This window comes from Athene cunicularia (genome assembly GCF_003259725.1).
Source record: "Athene cunicularia isolate RWA chromosome 17 unlocalized genomic scaffold, athCun1 chr17_part1, whole genome shotgun sequence".
Classification (NCBI taxonomy): Eukaryota; Metazoa; Chordata; class Aves; order Strigiformes; family Strigidae; genus Athene; species Athene cunicularia.
In genome coordinates, this window is record NW_020799122.1 from 10,871,516 (window position 1) to 10,896,534 (window position 25,019).

General features: G+C 44.0%; 3 protein-coding genes across 4 annotated transcripts; 1 reads left to right on the forward strand and 2 right to left on the reverse strand.

Annotated features, from left to right (window-relative positions):
* Window positions 1–6: 6 nt before the first annotated feature.
* MRPL41 (mitochondrial ribosomal protein L41) lies at window positions 7–576 on the forward strand. Its single transcript, XM_026860434.1, has one exon. It carries the CDS (start codon window positions 28–30, stop codon window positions 433–435), a length of 408 nt encoding a protein of 135 aa, XP_026716235.1. The 5' UTR covers window positions 7–27; the 3' UTR covers window positions 436–576.
* A 2,182-nt stretch (window positions 577–2,758) lies between these two features.
* On the reverse strand, window positions 2,759–20,520 carry DPH7 (diphthamide biosynthesis 7). Of its 2 annotated transcripts, XM_026860417.1 has the most exons (9): window positions 20,516–20,520; window positions 10,811–10,846; window positions 10,300–10,387; window positions 9,498–9,592; window positions 7,665–7,831; window positions 7,080–7,152; window positions 6,206–6,271; window positions 5,833–6,005; window positions 2,759–4,815 (listed from the first exon to the last, which is right to left on the reverse strand). In XM_026860417.1, exons 3-9 carry the CDS (start codon window positions 10,357–10,359, stop codon window positions 4,196–4,198), a joined length of 1,254 nt encoding a protein of 417 aa, XP_026716218.1. In that variant the 5' UTR covers window positions 10,360–10,387; window positions 10,811–10,846; window positions 20,516–20,520; the 3' UTR covers window positions 2,759–4,195. The 2 variants fall into 2 exon arrangements, with proteins under 2 accessions (XP_026716218.1, XP_026716219.1); XM_026860418.1 differs by lacking the exon at window positions 20,516–20,520 and having other exon boundaries at window positions 9,498–9,595; window positions 10,811–10,837.
* ZMYND19 (zinc finger MYND-type containing 19) lies at window positions 15,548–23,665 on the reverse strand. The gene is made up of 4 exons (XM_026860419.1): window positions 23,548–23,665; window positions 18,395–18,535; window positions 17,266–17,446; window positions 15,548–16,209 (listed from the first exon to the last, which is right to left on the reverse strand). Exons 1-4 carry the CDS (start codon window positions 23,646–23,648, stop codon window positions 16,066–16,068), a joined length of 567 nt encoding a protein of 188 aa, XP_026716220.1. The 5' UTR covers window positions 23,649–23,665; the 3' UTR covers window positions 15,548–16,065.
* Between the last annotated feature and the right edge of the window lie 1,354 nt (window positions 23,666–25,019).

Genomic DNA, 25,019 nt, shown 5'->3' on the forward strand with positions numbered 1-25,019 from the left:
GCCTCCGGGAGGCCGCAGGAGCCCGGCATGGGGCTGCTGACCGAGCTGGCCCGCGGGCTGGTGCGGGGCGCCGACCGCATGTCCCCGTTCACCAGTAAGCGCGGCCCCCGCACCTACAACAAGGGCCGAGGGGCCAAGAAGCTGGGCGTGCTCACCGCCAGCAAGAAGTTCATCCTCATCAAGGAGATGGTGCCCGAGTTCATCGTCCCCGACCTGAAGGGCTTCAAGCTCAAGCCCTACGTCTCGTACCGCGCCCCCGAGGGCTCGGAGCCGCCTATGACGGCCCAGCAGCTCTTCACCGAGGTGGTGGCTCCCCAGATCAAGAAGGACGTGAAGGAAGGCACTTTTGACCCCAACAACCTGGAGAAGTACGGCTTCGAGCCGACGCAGGAGGGCAAGCTCTTCCAGCTCTTCCCCAAGAACTACGTGCGGTAGGGAGCGAGCAGCGGGGCTCCCGGGGCTGCGGCCGTGCCTCCGGCGCGCTGGAAGAGCATCACCACGGCGTGAGACACGACCTGCACCAGCAAACACGGGACAGTTTCTGTTACTGGCTATTAAAAGCAAATCCTTCCACTTCGTCTCTCTGCAATGTCTGATTTAAATTGCTGTGGGAAAATTGGTTGTTAATTTCCCATCCGCGATTAAGGAGAGTGTTACTTGTGTCTTGCACCGTGTGTATAGTTGTGTTTCGTAAGTGTGTGGGTGTCCAGCTCTCAGACAAGAGCTGATTGACCAGGTGCTGATACTTAACAGGACACAGTTTATCTCTGGGTTGCCAAAACATAATTCCTTCCTTCTTGGAAGGAATTCCTGTCTTTTGCAAACAAAACAGGGTCTGTCTTGGGAGAATTTGAGTTTGCTGGCTATGGAGCGCAAGCCAAACAGCGTACCCGTGTCAGAGTGCTGTGCCACGCGCCCAGAGCAGCAGTTGCAGCCAAGGGGGAAACACTGTGATGGATTTACCTTCAGCCTCAATGATGCGTTCCACTAAACCTGCAGCGAGACCTCCAACCAGCAAAACCTGTTAGGATGGGGTGTAACAGTTTTACACTGACAGAGGACAGATTTAGATTAGATCTAAGGAAAAAATTCTTCCCCGTGAGGGTGGTGAGACACTGGCACAGGTTGCCCAGAGCAGCTGTGGCTGCCCTCTCCCTGGAAGGGTTCAAGGCCAGGTTGGACGGGGCTTTGGGCAACCTGGGCTAGTGGAAGGTGTCCCTGCCCATGACACCTTTTTCTTTAAAAAAGGCCTTTCCAACCCAAACCATTCTGTGATTCTGTGAAGTCCGTGCTCTAAGCTCTTGAGGAGAGAACTGTAGTTTCTATCAAATGCCACAATTTCTCCAAGCTTTCCCAAGCCTTAAAAGTACTCTCTTCTAGAGTAAATGAGGGTACAGTTAACAGGTACATTTTGTCTGTTCCTTAGTGCAACTTCTTGAAATTACAAGGTAACTTGTAGGTTTGAAACATATCTCACAAATGGTTATTTTTGGACATATATTCCTAGAAGAGCAGTGCCTTGCTCCCTTGATGAATTTTGATTTCATCAAATTAAATGGATACAAGTGACACTTCACATAGACAGTTGTGTGCAACTGTTTAAAATGCTAAATTCCATATGGTTTAAGTCATCAGAAGTAACGCTTTCTCTGACACAAGTGATGTATTTTTGAAGAAAATAATTCTTCTGTGAGACAGTTCTGTGTGGAGAGCATAGCCATCCCAAGAGGTGCTTGGGGGGTTTCCCTGAGGTTTTCTAAACAAAAAGGTACTGCAATGCTTTAGAGAATTAAGTTGCAATGAAAATGTTCACTTCTGGAGAAATGAAAGTGTTCACTGCTGGAGAAAGAAAACATGTTTACTGCATTTTCTGTGAGCAGCCACTCTGTAACAAAGACTGACAGAAGAGTCCTTAAAGTGTTATTTGAAAATTACATATTTTCAGGGCTGGATAGGGCTGCAATGCGGGAAGGGGACGTTGGACTGACTTCCTGTCTTAGAGCTACAGCCCCAAATAGCTGCAAAGTTGTTGGCACACTGGCAGAGGGTGCAACAATCACAACCATTGTTAGGGGTGAGGGAAGACACAGGTTTTCTACTTAAGTAAACCCGACCTGCATTTTCACTTACTGTTCAGCTCATCAGAATGATGGTTATACAAGAGTGGTTGTTTTGTGCCTTCAGCTCTGGCTGCTGTGGGCAGAGGTGGTTTGCCCCTTCCTGTCAGAGGTGTCAGTTCCTTGGGCTCACACTTCCCAGGAAGGACAACTCTGCAGTCAGTTACAGGGGGGTGGACGGGTGAGCACAAGGCTGGAGAGGAGACCCTGTACCCTTTGATGCTAATACCAGCCTGGTCTTGAACAAGTCACGTGCTTTGCCTTCCCTGCAGACTCCTCATTTCTAAGAGCAAACCAAGGACTGACATAACGCATAAATCAAGTGCCCCAATCTAGTCGCATTCTGTGGCACCTCTCCAGCTTCCCTAACCTCAGACTGTTTCCTCTTAATCTCACCCAGCAATAAAAAAGCACTACACCCTTTTAAGACAGAGTCATAGTCCAGAGCCATGTGGCTACAGGGATACACCCTCAGTGTTCTCAATGAGGTGTGAGGAAAGGATTGTCCACTCTGGCTCCCCAAGAATATTCACCACCACCAAATGTCCTCAGAGAGACGGAGCCATTGCAGGACAGGGCAAAGGTCCTCAAGGACTAACTGTGAAACACTTCATAAAACCAAAGCAACCAAGAAAGACGAATCACTTATATTGATTTTATTTTAGAAACATCCAAAAATAGGGTGTTTTTTTTAACAAAAGCTCTTGTTCACAATACTATTATGAATCTTCATGTAACAGTGCTCAAGAATGTTTTCTAAAATACACATTCACCGTTGAAAAAGGAGTTTTGAAGCAGTAAGATTATCTGCTGTACCTCGTTTTAGATGCAGCACTGTTACCTGTTGCTGGTGTTTCTTTCCCTCCAGACAACTAATTCTTTAGGACCATCAAAGAGAAACCATACAAGCTAAAAGTTACTTACCTAGTTTAAGCTGGTTTTTTGTTTCTAGGAAGATAATAGAGAATGTTCCAGAAACGGTGTTTTGCTGATATTTCACAGTGAAAAAAGAAAGCTAATGGAGCAACCATGAGAAATTCCGCAGCCATTCCTGGAGGTAGTTAGGGCAATGTTGGTAAGATTTTGGTTTCTGTATGTACTCATTTTGAACTTAAAAAAGATGTCAGGAAACACTGCTTGTACTTTTTGGAGTTTTGATCTTAAAGCTGTTCACCTTTAAGAAACTGAAAGATCTTGACTTTGGACCTAAATATATCTCACTGTGGAGAGTAGAAAACATGAGTATGATACCAAGAGGCTATGGGGGGGTGGGGGGTGGTTTCATGTGGCACTGAAACATAGCAGGGCTCGCTACACAATTTATGCTGAACCAGGTTGTTCTTAGCTTGGAGAGTGATAAAGTGAGATTGCAACCAGGTGATGAATCTGATGTAGGCTTAGGCTGTGCAGATACACCAGAATCCTTCCAAGAAAGGCCCTGCTCAGAACAAGCTTCCCATCACTGAACTGCTGTCTGTCATACTGGTCAGTCTGGATTTCCTTCTGAAAAAGAATCTCTCTCTACTAAAGATCAGTCTAAAGCACACTGCACTGTCAGTATCTGGACTGTCTTTGAGCATCTTCTTAAAGTACATACTAGTTTACATATCACACAACAAGCTACACACACAGCTAAGCCTCCTCTCACAGGCTTTTCTGAGACATTCAGGAAAACCTCTGATCACATACTGTGTTTGTCCACACGTAGCAGCGCAGACAAGTCTGGTTTGTGATGGAAGGAAGAGACGGGCTTAACAGATCAGTTGTACAAATGCAAACCAGCCTAGAAGGGATTCAAATCTAAGGTACAAACAAGAAGCCTTTGAGAGGAAGGCTGTCCTACTTTGAACTAGTACATTAAGGGAAAACTAAATAAACGTGCCTGTGCTTAACCACATGCCTCAAAGCAAAGGCTTTTCTCAGTGCTGAAAATAAAACACCAGTAATTCCATCAGTATTGGCCTTAAAAGACTCACAAACTCAACAGTAAAACTGGAAAAGCCCAACAGAAGTTAGAACATAAGCTCAGATGGTGCTCTCAGTACAGGAGTTTTCCTACCCCTCTCCCCTGGGGCTGGTCAATGCAAACTTTCAACTGTTCTCTCAGACAAAGATCTAGTACTTGGTGTCTCCGAAGGGGTCACCAGGCTCATCTCCCACTTCCAGACATGGAGGATATTGTCATAGAAAGAACAAGTTGCTACAATGCTCATTTCTTTTGGGCTGTCTAGAGACCTGGCAGAATAACCACTTCTATCCGGGCCCATTCCGTTGGGTCTCTCAGCTCCCCAGTCAGAACCCCTGGCTGACTCAGGCTCTCCCCCTCGCTCAGGACCCCCAGCCAAATCTAAACCCTTTAAATCAGGACCCCTAACCAGGTCAGGATCCCCAGGGAGCTTGGGAGCTGCCTCTGCTTTGGGCAGCAAGGCAGGGCCTTCGCTCTCCTCATCCAATATTACATCAAAAGTAGCTGTAGGAGACTCATAAATTATCTTCAGGTTTTGGACCTGCAAATTCAGTCTCTCGTCTCCTTCCTCTGATCTTCCCACAAGCTCCTCCGAAGAGTGGCATGCAGCAGCAGAGTCGTGTGTTGCACTCAAGGAATCCCTCGGACAGAGCCTTGACCAGTCAGCCCCGTAGGCCAAGGAATTGTGCAAGACATAGGATGACAGGATGATACATTCCTCCATGTTTTCCGCTTAAAAAAGAAATGAGCAGAAATCAAGTTGCAAAATGGTTTGTTGGAGACTGCTCAAGCCATTCTAGCACTGGCTGTGCCCTTACTGCCTTCTTTACAACAGCATTAAGCATTCTAGGAGAAACGAGATACTGCCTCTCCTGACAATTTTTCAGCCACCTCTCATTAGCCTTGATTTTCCCTGGTTCAGTAAGCAGACAGAAGAAGAGGGTTTAACATGCATGAGGCCTAAGGGCCTAATTATTCAAAATACCTAAAGAGGCTCAAGACAGACCAGACAGATCACACAGCAATCCCCACTGAGCCATAAATACAACTGGTGAGGTTGCCAGGCCAGGTTCTGGTCATTAACAAATTGTGGATGTGTTCTTCCCATGAAGAGTCAAATTATTACTCTGATATTAAATAGACATCAAGTTCCTCCCCTCCCTACATAGCAGAAATGTTATCCTCATTTCACAAGCTGTGGATCTGCCCAAGGCCTGGAGAAACCCAGGATGGCAACCATTTGATGCAAGATTCTATCTGTAATGTAAATGAAAACAGCTTTTAATCATGTAAATACCTTCTGATTCACATGGAAGGCTTATTCATGTTATTCTAGATTAACCAGATGGCAGAGCTCTTCCTTTCTGAAGCAACAGCCAATTCACCAGCAGGTCAGTAATTTCTGCTGACAGTAAAGGACTGCCTGACATTCGGAAGAACCTCTCTGACCCATCAGGATGAACAAACTGGAACAATCATGTCACCAGGTAATGCCTTCACACCAAAATGGGCTCTCCTCCCATGAAAAGAAATTACAAGATTTACACATGAACAATGACGGTGCCTTTGCACAACCCATTAGGCCAGCAGTGAGGATAGGTCTGGGAAAGTTGGAATAAAAGCCTACAGCCTTTAACACCATCTAGATCTTTCTCACAAGCTCAGAGCTGGAGCTGCCCCGTTAACATGGAGGCAGGAAAGGCGAGCAGCAGAGCAGCGCCAGAGCGTCTCCTGCCACTGACCACTCACCCATGCTTCCACGGCAGTCAAGGATTTTGAAGCCACTCTGCATGCAGGCTGCCAACAGCACAAAATCACAGGTTGGGTGCCACTTCAACCTCCAAACTCCACCTTCAACGTGGGTGTCTGCCAGCGGCTGCTTCATGTTCCTGGTGTCCCACAACAGCACGTGCTCGTCATAGCTGGAGACATATCACAAATAAAGAGGCAGCCAAGCAGCAAAGCTGATTCAGTGCAACAAGTACAGAAGAAAATTAGGAAAGATCGGATGCTCTTCACCACACTAAGTGTCTGAAGAGCCCGCACCTTGAGCAGCACTAGTGCATTCAGAATGACAGAGGAAGCTGGTCACACTGGTGAAGGGCAGCTGGAAGGGATTTACCTGCCAGTAGCCAGAAGATTCTCCCGGTGGGGACTGCACTGAATGCTGCACACACCCATTGAGTGTCTGCAAAAGAACAACAGACAGCAGAGGGAAGAGACAGCAATGTATGATTTCAGAAGCTATTCTTCTAAGAATTTCAAGAATTTGGGGTCCACGTAACTACAAGGTGACTCAGGAAAGGAGAACAAGATGAAATCAAATTTCAGCCCAATGAAACACACAGGCAGAGTTCCAGCTATGCAGTCCAACAGCATTCCAGGGCAAAAAAATTCTACTCACACAGTCTCTCAGCACAAACACCAACTGCTGTTCAGAGCCTGTAAGAATTTCAGCCCAACAACTCCATTCCCAAGAGACTTTACTCTCAACATTAATACTTCCATAGTAATAATCCCTGGTGTATTTTAAGGTTACATATAAAATTTGACTGAGAGTTGAGTATATCTTGTTTGTTTTAATTGTATTCTAGAAGATATATTATGCCACCAGAAAAAAGATTACTTCAAATGAGTGAACAGTGGAGAATAAAGTATTTTATAAAAAACGTTCCATAGTAAGATAATCAAATTTAAACACACATAAAGATTCCCCAAATAAAAGTGTAAATCAGTATCCTTCTTTAAGAAAGAAGTTACCACTATCTTCATGTGTGGAAGTGAGCTGTTGGTTTATTGTATTAGAGGACACAGAGAAGAAAGTTTTCACCTGAAATTGTCCTGATGAAAAAATCTAACAGAAGTCTATTCCCAGGGGGGCAGAACAGGACCCCACTCTCACTGCATGTCTCTGAATTCTGTGGCTTAGGAAGGGGCATGGTAGCATCTTCACACACGACAGGTGTAAGGTCCAGCTGCAGCCCCAGCTTGCTTACCTCTTGCTGGTGAAAACAGGAGCCTCTGGACTGCACCTGGTGTCCCAGCCCTTCAGCAGGCTGTCATCTCCTCCTGCACAAAGGCAAACAGCGCTACCCTGAACACCGGCCGAAGGACCAGTGCTGGGCACTGAGGCAAAGCAGTTAATACAGAACTGATGCTTTTCAGCCCTAGGATCTCCTAGCAGACACATCAAACATCATTTGAGGCTCACATTACTTGTCACCACCGAAGAGAGATGCATTAACAATAACCTCACTTTGCTAAGCAAAAAAATTTTGAAGAAAAAAAGACTCTAGAAGGTCTCTGCTCTCTTTCGCACACAAGAAATTAACATCTTTTTTGCCAATAACCAGCCAAAAGTACAATTTAAAAGGCATAGCTTCTTCTAATTAACTCCAACCACTTCCCCACTCCACACAATCAAGAAGGCTTTTACCCCTAGCAGAGGCCCCAACTCTTTCAAGAGGTGTGATGCAAGCAGCACACCCAACCCTGGACAGTAAAATCCCAAGGAACACACATCCCTAAACGAGGTGCCTCCTCCCCAACGGCCCCAAATGAGATTCCCAGCCCTTGCACACCTGAATACACAATATCGGTGTCCCAGTAATTAAAAGCAGCAATCCAGGCCTCAAATTTGTGAGCTTCCCACTGGTTCAGGACATGCACAGAAGGAGCAGATTCATCTATGGAGAAAAGATTCAACTTCCCCTCTGAATCACTGCTGATGACTCTCAAAGGACATCCACTACAGTGGAATACAGAGAAAATATTAAAACTTACTGAAACCTGTGTCTTAAGAAGCTGTTAGAGTAAAAAATAGCAGCCAAAGTATAGACAGATAACATAATACTATGTATGTTTGATTCAACTAAACATTGATAGACACTGGTAGCACAGCGGAAGGAATGCACGCATTTATATAGTTCTTTTTAGCTTCAGCCCATCCCATCTTAAAATCATCTGCACCAATTATCCCCACGCCCCAATCTCACAGTGAGAGCAAACCCTCACACTCATGAGGGAAATAAAACCAGCCTTGGGTCTTTCTTTCTCCTAGACACATAACTTGACTTCTCACATGCTTGATATTACATCGATAAATAAATTCCATCCGAAAAGGGATTTTTTTTTTTCCTCAAAGTCAGACCAACAAGGACCTCCAAGAGTCTCTTCCCTCTTCTGGAGTAAGAAGAAATGTCTGTGATAACAGGGAAATAAAACATCTGAAGTGCTGGCTGATCCTGACCTTTCCTGCGCTCTTCCTGTGGCACAGGGCAGTTGCAGTTTCTGGACACAATGTTCTTAGGGCACTGGCAAAAGGTTTTGCACAGATTTTATGACATTCCCTGACATGAACTAGGTACCTTCTGTTTGGCTGCCTGCAACTGTAGGTACCCATTTGGTGGCTCTGTGTTCTTTCAATAGCTCTTACACTGTATGTTAGATACCAAATCGTACTGAACCTCCCCAATTTCCACACAAGAGGTAGGGTCTTCCCCCTCCTAAAGAGATGTGAAGGCTGCACATTCAGCTTCTATAAGGGGTTATTTGTCTCTCAAATGACAACAGTGACAGGTTTAAAGGAACCTTTCATCATGGCAATGATCATTTATCTTGAAGGGCAGAGACAAGGGGAAGAAGGAATGTAAGGGAGAAGAAAGTAGAACTGGGAATTCTACTTATTCATTAAAACAGCATGCGCAGAAACAGCTTTAATTAGCAAAAGCTACTAAATATTTGCCCTACAGCATTAAGCACAGGACTGCCTGATGCCCTCAGTTTCCAGCTTCACACCAAAGGCACCATTGTCTGTTTTGCACTTAACCTACAAAAAACATATACCCTACCTCTTTTGAGGTACAGCTCATTCATGTCATTTCATGCAGTGATGCCATTTCTGAAATCAAATGTATGAACATTTGAGAGAGGAAGAAGCCACTTCCAAATCAATTCTCTCCCATTTCTCACTAACCTGTGTTCAGATTTCCTACATGTGCTATTATTAGCAGTTCTTAAGCAGCACTTCAAATAAAAATTTCAGCCATTCTAAGAGCAGAGTTGGAGCCAGTGGATCCATCTGCATCCCATTCTGGTCTTTCCTTTTAGCAAAGGCAAGAGAAGACATGTCCCTGGGTCACCTGCTGCCACTCGCCATAGCACCACCTCACATCTATTGTTGGTTTAGTCTCTGCTCTTGTTACAGTGGCCATGGAATGTGTTCTTGTTCCTTTGTTACCCTTGCTCTGGGAATAGTAACTCCTAGAGAAGGTGCAGGGAGACAGCTGGGATCTCGAAAGTCTTAAGCTGCCTCACAAAAAGCCACCAAAGATTCACTCAAAGTCTTCAACTTATGCCTGAAATCTGTCCTACACATGTAACCTGCAATACCATCTTCTATCTCCCATCCTCACCATTGCTCTCGTCCTGTGGACCAGTCTAAAGACAAGGCCAGACGCTGTGCACCGAGATCGACCCTGAAGCATGGCTCCAGCATGCAGCTGTTCTTCTACTGGAAAGAAAAGGAATGGGTTAAGACTGGGAAGACAGCAGGTACATAACACCACTTGTACTGCCTACCCCTACCACAGGTGTTTTCCAGAGACTGACGAGCATATCAGGGTCTCACACTAAAGAGATTAAACATCCCATAGCAATACAGAATTGCTAGTACTAGCTGAACAGGATTCCCACTCTCCTGTTTCCCATTGCCCACCAAATCCCCCTTAAACTTTGCTTCTTCTCAGTGAGTGATGAAGTGCAGAAGCAACGACCTGACTGTTGAATTCTGTTATAGTCTGGCTTCCTCTTTCTGTGGGAATAGCTTGATTACTCCCTTCTCTCACCAACCAAAAAAATCCCACTCTCCAAAATTTGTTTTTAATAAGTTTGCACCTTCTACTGTGTTTACCACCTAGTCCATACTCTCAAGTGACAGTTTCCAAGGTTTGCTTCTGCTCCCCTCATGCCTCTCATGTCCTACTCTGCAAGTGGGTAGAGCCAGCCAGTCCCTCTGGTGCCATGAATAAATTTGTAGGATTCATGAGAAACATTACCAGAAGACAAAAGAAGTGTTTAAAAAGCTAAGCATATTGAGGAAAACATGGAAACCCTACAGATTTCCTACAAGTCTCTGAACACCACTAATAAATCCAGAGATGTACTAAATCCAGGTTAAACACAGCTTCCGCAGCAGTGGGTGTTACAGCCACCTACCTCGCTTCCAGTCAGGTGGCAAAACTCCACAGCGCCCGTCGAGTTTGCAATGCCAACCATGGGATGTTCTGCAACAGGAACATGGCACCTAAAAGATCAAGTTAAACGAGGCTTAAGCATCCATCTTTCTTGTATTTAAGGAGGAGGTCATAACTTGTATTCCAGGACACACAAGGAAACAGTATTTGACAAAAAATATCTCATGATGAAAATCTAAGGCTCCTCAAGTTCCCACAAACCTGCATGGAGGGGATTATATACAAGGTAAAACTACTAAATATTATTATATAAACAAAAGAGGTCTAAAGCCACAGAGCAGCTGCTCATAAGTGAGAAGAACAGCGTAACACAAAAACAAGCACAGTCTTTGCTCACTGGAACAAACCAGAGAATACTTCCCTCCAATAATTCAGGGACAGCTTAGTTAGTAAATGTTATTGCTGCCATACCAACAGCCAAAAAAGATCCCCAGCACACCAGCGCGGGCCGCTGTGACTCCACGCCCCGTTACCATTTGATGTCCAGGATGGCGGCAGTGCTCCTCGGGCTGCGCCGCTGCCCGGCCTGGGAGAGGAGCCCGGTGGCGCGGGCAGGGCTCGTTGGCACAAGCAGCTCGGGGACGTGCTGGGCTTCGTCCGTAACCGCCCTCGGATGGGGCTTCTGCAATTAACTTCTCTCTTTCCTGCACCCGCCGCATCCAGCGGACAGGGGTCTGCAGCTCCTACACGTGGTAGGTGAAGAACTGCTGCTCATCACAGAGAAAGTCAGCATCGGTACTCCCCTGGCGTCCTCCCTCAAAGACCCTCCTCATACCCGTCACTCATCTCTCCCAGGGCGGAGATGCACCCGGTGTAGCTGTGCTTTTGAAGCTCTTCTGGACCACGGAGGGATCATGTTCCTGAGCCCTCCCCAGGACAGAGGGTGAGAAGGGCACTCGGGAGGGAGTTCACAGCCAGTTCACGCCCTGGTGCTGGTCTCTGCCCTCACGTCCTTTCCCTGACTCTGCTTTGCTGCTGTCCCCCAAGCAGAAATTTCTGCAGGACTGTGTTTCACAACCCAAAGGTCTCATTGCTGTGTGAAAACAGCCAGCTAAGGGCTCATCTTCTGGTGTTTTCCCATAAGCAACAATACATTAATTGACACCAAATTTCATCTACCAGCCTGTCTCGTAAGATCCTTCTGCAATTCTTCACTCATCCTTTATTATACTATTACACTGAATAACCTCATCAGTTGGATGTTGTCACCTTCCTGATTCATCACTTTTTCCCAATTATTTTTTAATATATTAGGCATCCAACTTGACTTCTCTCCACCAAAAAAAACCACCTCCCTTTAACTCTTTTTACCCGTCTTTTAAAGTTGTTTGTCTGTGTGATATTCCTCCTTTTCTCATTGTAGTTGTAGTTGCCACTTCTGCCCTGAAACGCATTTCAGAAGCTGCTGTCACAATTGCTGTGGGTACTGAGGGAGAAATCACCATTCCAGCTGGTAGCTCAGCTTATTCAACCTTGAGCTCCCTTAGAGCCTGTAGGTGGCACCGGCTGGTCCTGGCAACTTGTAACTGCTCATTTCATCTGAACTTAAAGTGAACTTAAAGCACTCAGTTTTAAACAGATCCCGGGTTGAGCTCTCCATATGGAAGTATTTCTGTGTGAACTCCCACAGCTCTTTCAGAGCAAACACATATGCAAACAATCCACTTTATTTTTTTTTTCTACTGGGACTTTATCTTCAGGTCAGACTTTCCCTTTACTGTGCATCACACCTATTGTATCCGGCAGTCTCCCCACCTCTGCTTTCTTAAAATTATTTGTGCAAGTTTTATGACTTGAACATTTGGTTTCGTTTGTTGGGGTTTTTTTTTCCTCTCACATTTCACCTGCCAAATCTTACTCTTTCTCTCTTCTACACTTGGACGCAAGTTCAAATCAAAGGATTTCTTCTTACACTACGAGCATCCCACACACTGCTTGTTTGATCACAACAATCTCCTTTTGTCCTCTTTCAATTATTTTGATGGGTGGTAAACATGAGCTCCTAGCCCCAATGTGGTGTCTTACACTCTCTCCATGTCACCTGCAAGCATTTAAGCCTTTTAGCTGCCCCTTTTACCTTCACCAGTTTTACTTAAAATCACTACCACAGAGAAAAACTTGGAAGTATAATCCTATGGGTGTATCAAATACTCAAATACCAAAAGGTAAAACTGAGCCCTGTAATACATTATGTTTCAGGTCTTGTTCCTTAAGTCAGCCATGGTTTTTATCCGTTTGAATTGACTTTTGAATGTTTGGGATTGGTAATACCACCCTACTTCGATGTGAAGGAGAGCAGCAGGGGGAAAGTATCAACACTTGATGCTATGTTTACACAGTGAGTGCACCCCTCTGTTACAACCAGCATCGGTAACACTGCAGGTTCCTGACGAGATGGATTTGCCACTTCACAACTGCAGAAATCTTCCTCCAGACTCTCCCCAAGGGTCTGAAAGCACGTGGGGTCCTCCTGGAACTGGCTTACACCAGACAGATGTTCACACACTCCTGGTGACTCAGGATGAACCAGTGTGACCCACCAGCAGGAATTCTTTTAGGCCTAGACATCCCCACCAGCTGCACAAGATGCCACGTGCATTCACAAGGACATGGCAGCACAGGCAGTGGCAAAGCCAAGCCAGAAGGACTGCACTGGCCCAAACAGCCAAATTCTGTCTCCCAAAAGCACATGGACCAGCACTGAGGAGCCTGCCAGGCATCACAGCTTAGCGATAGTTGGCTGTACAACAGGCTGTGGAGGTGCACAATACCGCTCATTCTCTCTCCCCATACTCTTCATAGCCCAGCAACTGACGTTTTTCCCCTGAAGTCCTCTGGAACTCCTCTTCCAAACAGATGTTCCTATCTAGGAAACCTGACTCATTAAACCTTATTTTGGTCCACAGGTGAATCAGGGGTGTGTACAGAGAGTACTCCATGCTTCAGAGATGCAAGGAATTAAAGGTACAGATGCAGGCTTTTTTCCCTGGAGGAAATATCTTAAATGGAGAGTATCTCAAAAAGTCAGCTTATTTACCAGTACTGCAAAGGCCTGCTCCAAGATAAAGGACCATGTACTCTAACCCTGTGCTTTTAAATATATGTCTATATGAGAATATCCATCTCAAGCTGGTTTCTTTAAGTGGGGAAAGGAGGCCCTATACAAGAGCTTCATCCTCTGAAAAAACATATAGGCTATATGAAGCAGAGCAGCGTTGTTTCAGTGTAACTGTTTTTTTCCGACACCTTAGAAAAAGAGAAGATCTTTAAGTCAAAAAGATCTTCTGCCAGAACCATTGATCATAACTTCCCACACCAATCAGGAAAAACTGTTCTTCAGGCAGTGACATGCTTACTGAAGTCCCAAGGACCTATCTAGGAGACGTAATTGCTGCAGCTACTTCTCTCCTCTGGCACAAGGACAGTCTGGAGTCAAAGGTTACACACTGAGTCAGAACCTGTTAATTCACCAAGCCCTTTTAGGATGTCCAGGCAACTTGTTTCTTTTCATTCTGTTGATGGTCTAACAGACCAGCGGGCATCCTCCCACCCCACCTGCTTCACCCTCTCCTCCCGTCCCTGTCCCCATCCCTCCCACATTCACTGGATCAGGATTGTCCTAAGTGGCACTATCTTACTTTTGCAGACTCTTTAGCTCGAGTCTCACCCCTCCTTCATTCCCTTCCTCTGCTGTTCAAGAGGAATCCACCTGTTGCCCATTGATAACTTTGTCTGCAGTCTACCTCCGTCCTCTTTTCTCATTGCAGCAACATCACAAACATCGGGACTAACCATTTTCCCTGCTCAGTGCTGCAGAAGTGTTTAAATGCTCTAAGACTGCACCTCAGTTTGCTAAACATGGTTAATGGTAATACAATGGGAAATTGCCATGAGAAATAGAAGCCTTTTAAAAAGGCAAGAAAAAAAGAGTCAATATTTCTGCTCTTTTCAATGGATCACCTCAAATTAAAAAAAAAATAAAAAATCTTCCTTATGTTCCATTTTATATTCATCAAAAACTGCACAGTTCATTTAAAGCAAATAATTGAATGTTTCCTTAAAAAAAATATCACCCATTACAGGAAAATCTGATTAGGTCCTGCTTGATTTCTTGATACTTAAGGGCATCTTAGACTGCCTAAACAGAAAAGTTACAGTATAACCACGATTTAAGAGTTGCAGCTTGACAATGTGACTACCGAGTGAACTTCCAGCAGGAAGCTTCAGTTCTTTGATATCTCCTAAGATGCTTAAAGCCAAAGTACGAAAACCCACCCAAAATACTAATAATTAAGAACTTCCTGTGCAGATATTAGAAACATAATATAATATTGGAAGTCCACAGCAGTTCAATTTTCTAGCAAATTGAATACAAGTAAGACCAACATTGCAACATGAAGTGGCAAAGTGAATCCTGATTGAAAAATTAAAATAAACGGCTTTTACAAAAAAATTTTAAACACCTATATTTCACTAAGCACTCCAAGAAAGGCTCTGCATTAAGCATTCAGCAGCTCATTCTTCTAGTGTGAAGCAAGACTAACACCTGACACTAAATTATCCATTTAGTTCCTCAGAAAACTCAGTTGATATTCCTTATATTTCTAAGGCAAAAATGAAAAAACTTTCAGCTTATGCATGACAAAATGTCTTAAAAGAAAAACAAGCGTGTACTTGGCAAGTCAAATCCTCCTCCCATATTATTTTTACTCATTACTACATTAAAAAAATCAAAAGGTGATTCTTGGATTGATGGCATCTCTTTAAAAAAATGAATAAATAACTCAAATTACCAAATATTAGATCATTTAAACATATCTGCACATCACTATAGTATTTGCTATGCTTACGGGGAAGCCACGAGGGCAACCACATCCACACACAGCTGACTACCTGAGCTTCCCTACAACTACTTTATATACAAAGGTTTCATAACAAGAAAGCTAATTCAGCTTCCTAAAAATACTGGTTGCTTAAAGCACAATCTCCAGCAGCCGTTCTCTGAAGGCAGCGACATGCTGTAGCTTGCCTGTATGCACAGATCCCAGATGGTTCCCTACACTGTGCTCCAGTTTCTGGTGCACTGGTTTCTACTGAGTGGGTATTGCCAACGTCCAAGTGTGACTGTGCTCTGAAAGCAGCTGGAAGGGAACGGGAGAAAGCTAGAGAGTAGACAATGATTCATTCCAACCTTTACTTTGTTTGCCCCCTTTTTTTTTTTTTTTTTTAAATAAAACTTCCATGCAGAGTTCTCCAGAGTACCTGCTGATGTCCGAGCCTGCCTTCTGGCCTTGGCACTGGCACAGATACTTCTAGCCACATGGAAGGAAAAGCTTTTGCTACATGACTTTTTTTTTTAAGCTTTTAGGCCAACAGTGTGTCCTCATCTGAACATTAACAGTTAATGAGTCCTATCAAGAATTTCTAACAAAAACTGTACATGAGTTTACAAACGTATTAACATATAAATAATGAGAAGCTTCCTGCCTGGAGCCTCCACAGTAGTCTTTTTGCTTGAGAATATAATACTGGAAGGGTAGACCCAATCCCTTTCCACAGCACCAGTCAGAGCTGGCTTAGTCCAGTCAGCCGTTCTGCTCAAGCATCACAGGGTTTTTTCTTCTTCAGTGCCTCCGGCTTCAATAAGCAGTCTGTCATTACTGTGCAAAACCAAGAGTCCAATGCCTTTGAGAAGGAATCCTGCTGCTAAGAGGCCTGTGCCACCCGGTCATCGCTCTGGTCCAAGCTCTTGCTGGAAGGTCCGTTTCTTCTCCCGACAGTGTTTCTTGTGAGCAGGCCAATCTTTCTGCTGGCATTGTGACCCACAGTACCTCGCTACCTGGCATCGGCCACAGATGTTGAATTCACGTAACTAGGAGGAACACAAGACAGCATTAGCGAGCCTGCTCAGTGCCAAGGAGCACCCTTACATCACTTCCCAAGTAGGTTTATGTTCAGGCCTTCTGGGCCTAGCACAAATATGAACATCCCACCATGAGTGTCAGAGTATCAAAAGGTTTCCAAGAGACTGCATTTGTTTGATTTTGCAGTTGCTCTTGCAGAATGGGCTTAAGAGACAAAATATTTGAGTGTTTCATATTTGTTCTCACAACGCTACTGTTTGGTCAACTTAAGTTCTGTTTTCAACTACAAACATCTTAAATTCAGAAATGATTAGGAGGGCTGCACAAGCTCAGCCATTGCCAAAGTTGCAGGTATCCAGGAAGCTTTCATATGCAGACCCAAATAAAAGGTAAAGCTCTCACTTTTTCAAAAAGAGAGCATTTAAGACAGTTTTTGCAAACGTTCCCTTCCCCAAAGAAAAGTGGAACACAATGATTTTAGCCTTCTCAGCATTCGTTATCACAAGAAAAGCCCTTCTTATTCACAGATGAGGACATCTGTCTGACAAAGAGGCACAGCCCTGGCACATCTCATTCTCTGACTACGTATGTTGCTTCATTTCATCTACCTACAGCGAAGAATGAGCTTTCCTCCCAGTTCTCCCCTGAAAAAAGGCCAAATTCACCCTATTCTCATCAAAGGTTAAGCATGTTATTTTTTGATTTCACTACTGCCCAAAACATCTTACAATGCTTTCTCCTGTCTCATACAGCTGCTTGCTCATTCCAGCTCTGGGTCCCTAGAGGAATGCTTCCACCTGGATTTTCATACACTCTGCAGAAATCACACTCCTCCCAGTAAATCACTAGGTCATTTACTGTTCCAATTCAAAACTGCATTCTCTCAAACAGAAAATTATCATAGGGCCTGAAGATTCATGCCACAGAAAACCCGGGTTAAAAAGAATTATCACTTTTAGCAACTGAATGGCATGTGTAAAGCTTTACGTTTTAAGACACAAATCCCTGGAGACACACGGTGGCCTAATTCATCACATGCTTACTTTCAGTTCTTTTGAACACACCTGTTTTTCAATCATTGTGCATGGGGGGTAGTGACATTCATAATATGTGCATGAGTTCTCCTCCTCCTCCACAACATCCCCGTTAGCATTGTAGTATCGTGTTACATTCAGTACAGGAAACTGCTCTTCTATAGGATCTGTAGGAAGCTGTTGGATTGCCAGCCAGTACAGACTTTGTTCCCTGTAAAAAACAAGTGCAAATTTGGTCCATAAATTCGTAGTAAGTGTACAGGGAAATTAAGTAAGTAGAATTAACACTGTATTTGGCCTGTAAACTTAAAGACTACACATACTCCTCAAACACTGCATATTTTTAGGGTTATTTTGGCCTAAATGAAAAAAAAAGTTTAAAAGTATCTACCAAGAAACACTGACATCACACAAAATTATTTTGGTGTAAATGACAAAGTTGAGCATCATTGTCATTCAGTACATCTCAATCAGCTTAACAAGCTCTGAACATCCCTATCTTATGGGTGCTGCAAGTGTTTCAAAAGAAGTGTCTAGTGTGATGTTCAGTCTATGGATCTCCACCAAAAATGAACATGCCCACATTACATCACAGATTAACCAAATCCATCCTGACATTAAGAGTTTGATGTACTTTGATTAGCATTAGTGCAACATGGCAGGTAGAAAGTTCCCACAACCTACTAGTGGAAAGGTGATGGAAGCTGATCCCAGGAACTCATTCTGGTTTCAACCCAAATACACGATTATCAGTGTAATCAGTTTGCAGCTGCCAGCTTTTAGAGGTTGTGTTAGAATTTCGGTGCCTGACAGCGAGAGCCACAAGCCAGTAGAATCTGCAGGCTTAGTTCAGCGTGCCCAGATGCCATCATTCAAGTGGAAGGGGATTGCAGGGCTCCTGTTTCACTGTGGTGACAACACCTGGCCCAGCAGGACCTCCACGTACGTCGTGGGGTTAGATGGTCCCCTCACAGCCAGCACGAACGGTAAGCATTAACTCCGTTCACAAGGTGAGGAAGCCAAGACATACAGTGATGTGTAAGTAACCCAAGGTCAAATAAAAAAAGGCTCTGCCAATAGGAAAATCACTAAAGGACGGAGACAATTTTTTTTTTTTTTTTTTTTTTTAATAGCAACTCCCTGCCAGATATGGACGTACCTTTGTTTACTGGAGATTTCTTCAGCTTTGGGTTTCCACCCCCAAGGAACGAGGCGCAGATTGTCTAGGCGGTTGTCCACTGTCACTGAATTCAGATGTACCACCTGAAATCCAGGAGCAATCCCTCCCCGATGTCTCTCCCTGGAGGAGACAAAAACAACTGGAAGGTCAGTGATGAACAAGACTCCACAGCTAAAAAGCAAATAACCACACTAATTCCAGAAGATATGCTGCATTCGAGCCTGCTGTCACTGAAACAGTCGCAAAAGAACTTGAGCTGCCAACAGACCACAGTGGTGACTTCAGATATACTAACTCCCAGAAGAGACAGACTTGTTCCAGGAGGTTATTTCCATTATAAATGAGTTGAATCAAAAGACATAATTGCAAGCATATAGCAAAGAAAATTCCAGGGACTGCTACTCCAGTTACTACAAGAGCATCTACATAATTATTGTGTTCCACAGAACAGACTTGAAACATTCCAATACTGTTTTATTATTTTAACAGGAAATTCTATCAGACACATTTATGCAAGTTTGGCGCTGGTATGAAGTCAGAGAGTTTGGTATTTATGAAGAAATGTCTCTTAACCAACAGAACAGGAGCTTCACCAAGTATGCAAATACTCTTTAGACTCTAATTGCATGTTAACACATAAAAAGTCTGCAATGACTCCACAGTTGACCAAGAGACACCTGCAACTTACTCAAAACCAAAGCAGAACTACTGGCAAGGAGGATGGCTGCACAGTAAGTTCTACTGCCAGTCTTCCCTATTGCCTGTTTTCATTTTCCACTCCACATTCTTCTAATCTCTCCTTTATTTCATGAAGTTTCAAGTTCACTGTCAAGCACTGTTATGCCTGGACAAGTTTCCATATCACTTCTTGCAGGAATCCACATCCCACCTGAAATGTAAGGCTGGGACAAAAGTTGTGTCTCGGTATGTTTGCTATGCTGTGACTAATTTCACAGCACACAGAGAACAGACTGGCAGCAACCAAGGACAATGTAAAACTGAGAGCACTGTTTGAGGGTTACCCAGCATTTTCTTCTAGGGGACGGTTCCAGCAGCTACTTACACAAGTCTAGTTTGGATGCTGCTTCCTGCTCAACATTCCCTGAACATTTCAGTTCAAATGGCTCACCCAATTTTGAAGGTATGATTTGCCCAAGTTAAAAAATTCAAACTTTTGCCCTTTACAAAGTTCTAACATTATCCAGCAGAAGTGGGAAATTCATTTCAATATGACTGACAGTGAAAAATGTCATCTTTTGTTTTGTCAAAATCTATCCAGGTATATAGATAGATTATATACCTTGGGGGAAAGAAAAACACTTGCAATTCACATATGCCTCAAAACTTACACAACCCATGCTCTAGTCAGAAGGCAGAGCAAGTCTTCCTGTAGCAGCAGCCCTGCATGAGAAAAGAGTGTGGAGTGTCCTGCTAGGGGGTCTCCACAGAACAAGAAGCAGCTCTACCCTTTGAAGGTTAAAGGAATAAAATCCTTCTTTTGAAAAAAAACAAACAAACAAACAAACCACACAAAACCAAACAAACTATGGAAAGGAGTCTGCTGAAAGGCTCTAAAAAAGAAAAGCTACTTTTGAGTTGTCAAAGCTACCAGAGGGTCTTGGCAAAGGAAATCAGGAACCCTGAGGGGTAGAAGTGGGAACCCAGGAGGTACATGGACCTGAATGAAGGTGAACATCAGTCAGATACAGACACGGGGAAGGAGTCAAGGTTCTCTGAGACCAGGACCAAGTGTCAACAAGAGAGATGGGATAAATATGAACAAGGAATCTGGGAGGAGGAAACAGAAGTTCAAAGCAAGAGCAAACTGTGCAGGGACAGGGGGAGAAAGGGAGCAGGGGAATCAAAGACCAAGTTAATAAATATTTTTGAAATGGATTAGATAAGTTTAAGAAAGGTTGAAGTTGGGGAAGAATTACAAGACTGCTCATGACACCAGGAAGTCACAACAGAGTAGCACCTACTACTGCTCCTTACTAAGTCTAGATCAGCACCCACAACCCCCCACAAGCAAATATTGATAAAATTCACTAGCACAGCGAGACCATTTAGCTCACTTTGTAAAAATGCATATTTATCTACATTGCTGTCAGTTATTCTAGTACCTCAAGTGACAAAGGTCTTACAGTAAGCGTGGAAATGGCCTCGCTGATGACTGGTCAAAGTGCTAAAACACCACCACTTGACTGAGAGGCCAGAATTAGCACTGGCAAATTCAGGATGGTCCCTTTTCTCCATACAGTCAAGGAACCTCTGAACACACAAGCACACACTACTCCCTTCCCTAGACCTATGCTTCAAAAGTGTGCGGCATGGACCATCTCCACATGTTAATCAGAAATGTGCAGTGAAGGACAAGCTCACACAAGAACCTGCCTTCTCCCTTGCAGAAGGGAACAGAGAAGAGCGAGCCTCGCTTCTACCTCCCCCACCAAACCAGAGTTCCTACAAGATGTCAGGCAAAACACTTGAACCAAAACTTTTCAGAGAATTAACTGGATACTGTTCCTTTTGTATTTCAAAAGCTCACTTGAGAAGTGAGGCCTGTAATAAAAGTGCCAAGCACAGACAACAGCAATTCAAGTCAACAGGAGCCATAACTGAGCAGATTATAGGCAGCATGATGGTAAATGCTCTAAAAAAAAAAATTAAAAAAAAATAAAAAAATCGGGTCTTAGATGTCTTTTTGAACATGCAGCTAGTGATACTTATGAGTAATCTCCTGATGCTGCTGTTCCTCAGGGAACATCACTACACCCAGCCAAATTACAGCAAGCTGGGATTTCTATACAGGGAACAGGGCGAGAAGATGACAGACTTATTCTGCAGGTCCCGAGCCAGAGACATTCAACTCCTGCTTTGGAGGAGGTAACAGTCCACCCTGAAAACACAGCAAGCACAAGAGGGGCTGCAAGAAGTTTTTCCTGAAAGAATATTTACACCTAACACGAATATTTTTCAAATCTTGGTTCCCATTTAGTACATCAGTTCACACTCTGCAGAGGTCGGCAGGAGAAGCTCCCTGTCATTGGCTGCAGCTTTGGTCATTACCAGCTTCCTATTTTGAGGGCCGTACCACATGAACAATGATACCTGCTTAGCAAAATTTAAAAATAAAGATTAAAACATTTAACACTGCTTTACTTGCAATAGCATCCAACACATGCCTAATCACTTCATCTGAAACCAGAAATGCACAATCAGGTTAGCTTTTTCAGAGGGAGTTGATATTTAGGGCATGTTCCGTTAAATTATATTCCTGTACCTGCAGGATTTCAAGTTCTTTGTTTTTAATTTACCCAGGAAGTAAGGCACGCACTGGAAAGAATAATGACTGCTACTGCCATCTCCCCTGTCTTTCAAAGGCTCCAAAACCTTCAGTGTTACTCCCTCCTGCAAAGGGAAGACCCTGCCACTAAAATAGATTTCCATTTTTTTTCAGAGCAGTCCCCAGTGCAGGCAAGCAAAACTGAGCCATGTGCCTATCCTGTTTAGGAGGAGCCGTAACTACATAGGACCTGTAGCCAAAAGACTTTCTGAAGACATTAGGAGACTCAGTCACAAAAGTATACTAACCTGCCTTCTGTTAGCTTGTAATTAAAGATCACAGCAAAATGTACACCCTTGAAAGGATCAAGCTGAATTTACAGAAACAGCCGAAATATTTTGTATTTTCTAGCTGAAGAATTGGCTTTGCAACTTCAGGACGGCAGCTCTCCTTGTCTGACAGTTTACAAGCTGCCTTCGTGACTTTCCAACACACAAAATCTCAAGATTTCTTTAACACCAGTGCACACTAGAGTGACACAATTTGAATCGCCTAACTGAATATGATAGAATTATGTCCTAATTTAAGTAAAACAAACAAGAAGAGGCAATGACTGGGCTGTGTAATAAGCAAACAGCTGGACGATCATCATCTACACAGCCTTCAACAGTCAGCTGGAATAATTTTCAGGTGCTGTTTAGTGCTACTTACAGGCAACAATTATTACTGTACGAGGTTCACAGTTAGCAGTAGCTGACAGTGATTTACTCCACACACTGCAGCCAACTTCCTATTAATTTTCAAAGTTGTATTGCAACAAGATTAAACATTAACAGATGAAGGTTTAAATCTATATTTAATGAGCAGATTGTAAGTAATAACAATAGTCTCTGATATTCTTTCTGCCTCCCTCTCCTCATGTAGAGACCGGTTTGGGGAATAAAAAGTAACCTGGAACAATAAATAAAGCACATCTGTATTTTGGACACTGTGACTTCCAAGTACAGCTTATGGAACTGAATAGAAAACACGTTTAATTTCTAAAAAAAAAGTATTTTAAAATTGTCAGTGCTAGGTTAATGGTTGGACTAGATGATCTTCAAGGTCTTTTCCAACCTAGTTGATTCTGTGAACAACGGTTCTCTTTAGCATACCCCATCTTTTCTACAAAACCATGAACATACCTAGAAAGCAATGGATTAGCTCACTGGATAAACTAATCTCTCACAAGCAAGTTGGCCTCTGAATCTAAACTGGCAGCTGTAAAGGCTATCAAGCAAAGATTCTTAGAATATGGAAAATAAGATGTAGCAGCTGATATGAAGCATCATCAGCACCACTTCAGGCAGCTTTCCAAAAGGCCAAACAAAACCCCCACAGTTTTATGTTATCAGAGGTTCTATCTCTCTCCAGTGCTCTGCCAGTTCTCACTGGTGCCAGTAAAATGTACCTGATTATCATGGGACAAAAACAAAAAAAACAAGCCTCAAAAGGTTAGTCTTCACCTAACAAATGAAGCCAGTCCTTGCTCCCCCATTCCCAACTGAGCTTTTGGTAGCATTTCTTAAATTTAAAGTGTGTACTAGAGAAATACTCACCTATCGCTGTTTTCCCTGGGAATAACGTTTTTACAGAGGCTGAGCTACTTGGAGGCTCAGTGCAAATCAAAACCACTGTAAGATCTACAGGCACTCCCCATACTGGGTTTCCAACTAAGCATAGCTGCAAGCCTCCTGAGAAGACTTAAAATACTACAGGCAGAGAAGTAAACAACATACAAGTTGGTGGCAGCAAAACTCCACCTTAGTGAACCCTTAAAGTATTTCACTCTGCATATGATACCTACCAAAGCAGCTCATGCAGGAGTCGGCCGGATCCCCTTCCACGATTTTTGTCAAATGCATAAGCAAATATTTTAGCACCATTTCCATCAGCATCTACCTCCATTCGAGCCTAGAGAAAAGGGAAAGGCTGTGAGAACATCCAACACGGAGCAGCAGAGCACATGCTCCACTAGGATACAGGAAGGACCCAATATTTAAGACTTGTCTCGTAGAGGTCACTTGACCTTAATGAAATTTGAGTTGTTTCAAACCTCCAAGAGGAACCAACCAGCTCTGCTATTGTTTATGAAGATGGGAAAGGGAAGAAAGGAGCCTGTGCACAGCAGGAGTCCTGCCTGAACAGCAACCAGCCTGCAGGGCCAGGATCCATTCTCCACTCTGGTGCAGATTTTCCGTGCAGCCATCAGCAAGTTACCAAGACTTTGTTTTCAGTGCTGCTTTTACACCAATTTAATTAGGGGTTGATAGTGAAAGGAGCGCTGCTGCCCTCTCTTCTCCACGCCACAAGATTGTGTTGGCTTCAATGCTCATAGCCAGTACCAGGGACAAGATCAGGACAGGTGCTCCCAGTCCACACTTAGGGCCAGCTACCACAGAGCAGCAACGGGCAAACACGGTGTTTTTTTCTGGTGGCACCACTGCCACAGAACTGCAACTCCTCAGAGCAGCTCTAAAGTACCCACCGTGCTGCAGGCACTGAGCAAGAGATGGTCCCTCCTCCAAAAATCCCTTTGTTTTAGAAGATTCTTGTAATCAAGAATTCTTTCCCTTTCAAAATCTTCAGCAGAATCCACTTACCCTCTTTCAGTGCACGTTAAGAGACAACATTTTTTTCTGGTCCTATAGTTAGTTACAATAAAAGTAGTTTTTCTCATCCAAGACTATGTGCAGAGTGAAAATTTTTAGTTTGCCAAATGAGGTAAAGCAAGACAAGTTATAAGTTCTCAAAAACACAGAAAGCTGAAAACAACAAAACTACATAATAAGTGAATTCGTTTCAAACTAATTCTAGTTTACAATGAAAACCCAGAACTTTTCCTGCTGGAAATCATTCACATTGGTATTTCGATAATTTCAAACTTTTCTTTCCCTCCCCAAAGCAGGGCAGTTAGGGGGCAGAACGCTTCCATAAGCAGTTTTATTTAAGCATGTCACACAGAAAGGAAAAAAAAAACAAAACAAACCTTCAGCAAGAGACAGCAATTACCTCCACCCCCAGGATCGCCGCAAACCGGCCCCACCGCAAAGCCCCCGCAGGCACCCCCGGCCCGAGGCGACGGCAAAAGAGCCCCAGTGCCCGCGTGAGGCAGCGGGGGGGGAAGCGCGGGGGGTAGCGGCCGGTTCGCGGGGTACAGCGGAACGGGATTTGGTATCGCGCGTGAGGAAATCGGCAAAATAAAGCAACCAAAGCACGGGCGGGACGGGGCCACCGAGAAGCAGCATCGGGGCGGGGGAGAACCGGGGAGGGGGGGGG

Excerpts from the sequence above, each read along its gene's own strand:
- MRPL41 (XM_026860434.1), top strand. The coding sequence starts at position 28 with ATGGGGCTGCTGACCGAGCTGGCCCGCGGGCTGGTGCGGGGCGCCGAC.
- DPH7 (XM_026860417.1), bottom strand. The coding sequence starts at position 10,359 with ATGGTTGGCATTGCAAACTCGACGGGCGCTGTGGAGTTTTGCCACCTG. Across the intron at positions 6,272-7,079 it reads CCTGTTTTCACCAGCAAGAG|ACACTCAATGGGTGTGTGCA; the intron begins GTAAGCAAGCTG and ends GTTCTTTTGCAG. Across the intron at positions 4,816-5,832 it reads TGACTGCCGTGGAAGCATGG|CGGAAAACATGGAGGAATGT; the intron begins GTGAGTGGTCAG and ends TTCTTTTTTAAG.
- ZMYND19 (XM_026860419.1), bottom strand. The coding sequence starts at position 23,648 with ATGGAGGTAGATGCTGATGGAAATGGTGCTAAAATATTTGCTTATGCA. Across the intron at positions 18,536-23,547 it reads CTCCTGCATGAGCTGCTTTG|GGAGAGACATCGGGGAGGGA; the intron begins GTAGGTATCATA and ends TGTCTCCTCCAG. Across the intron at positions 16,210-17,265 it reads GCACAATGATTGAAAAACAG|TTACGTGAATTCAACATCTG; the intron begins GTGTGTTCAAAA and ends TGTTCCTCCTAG.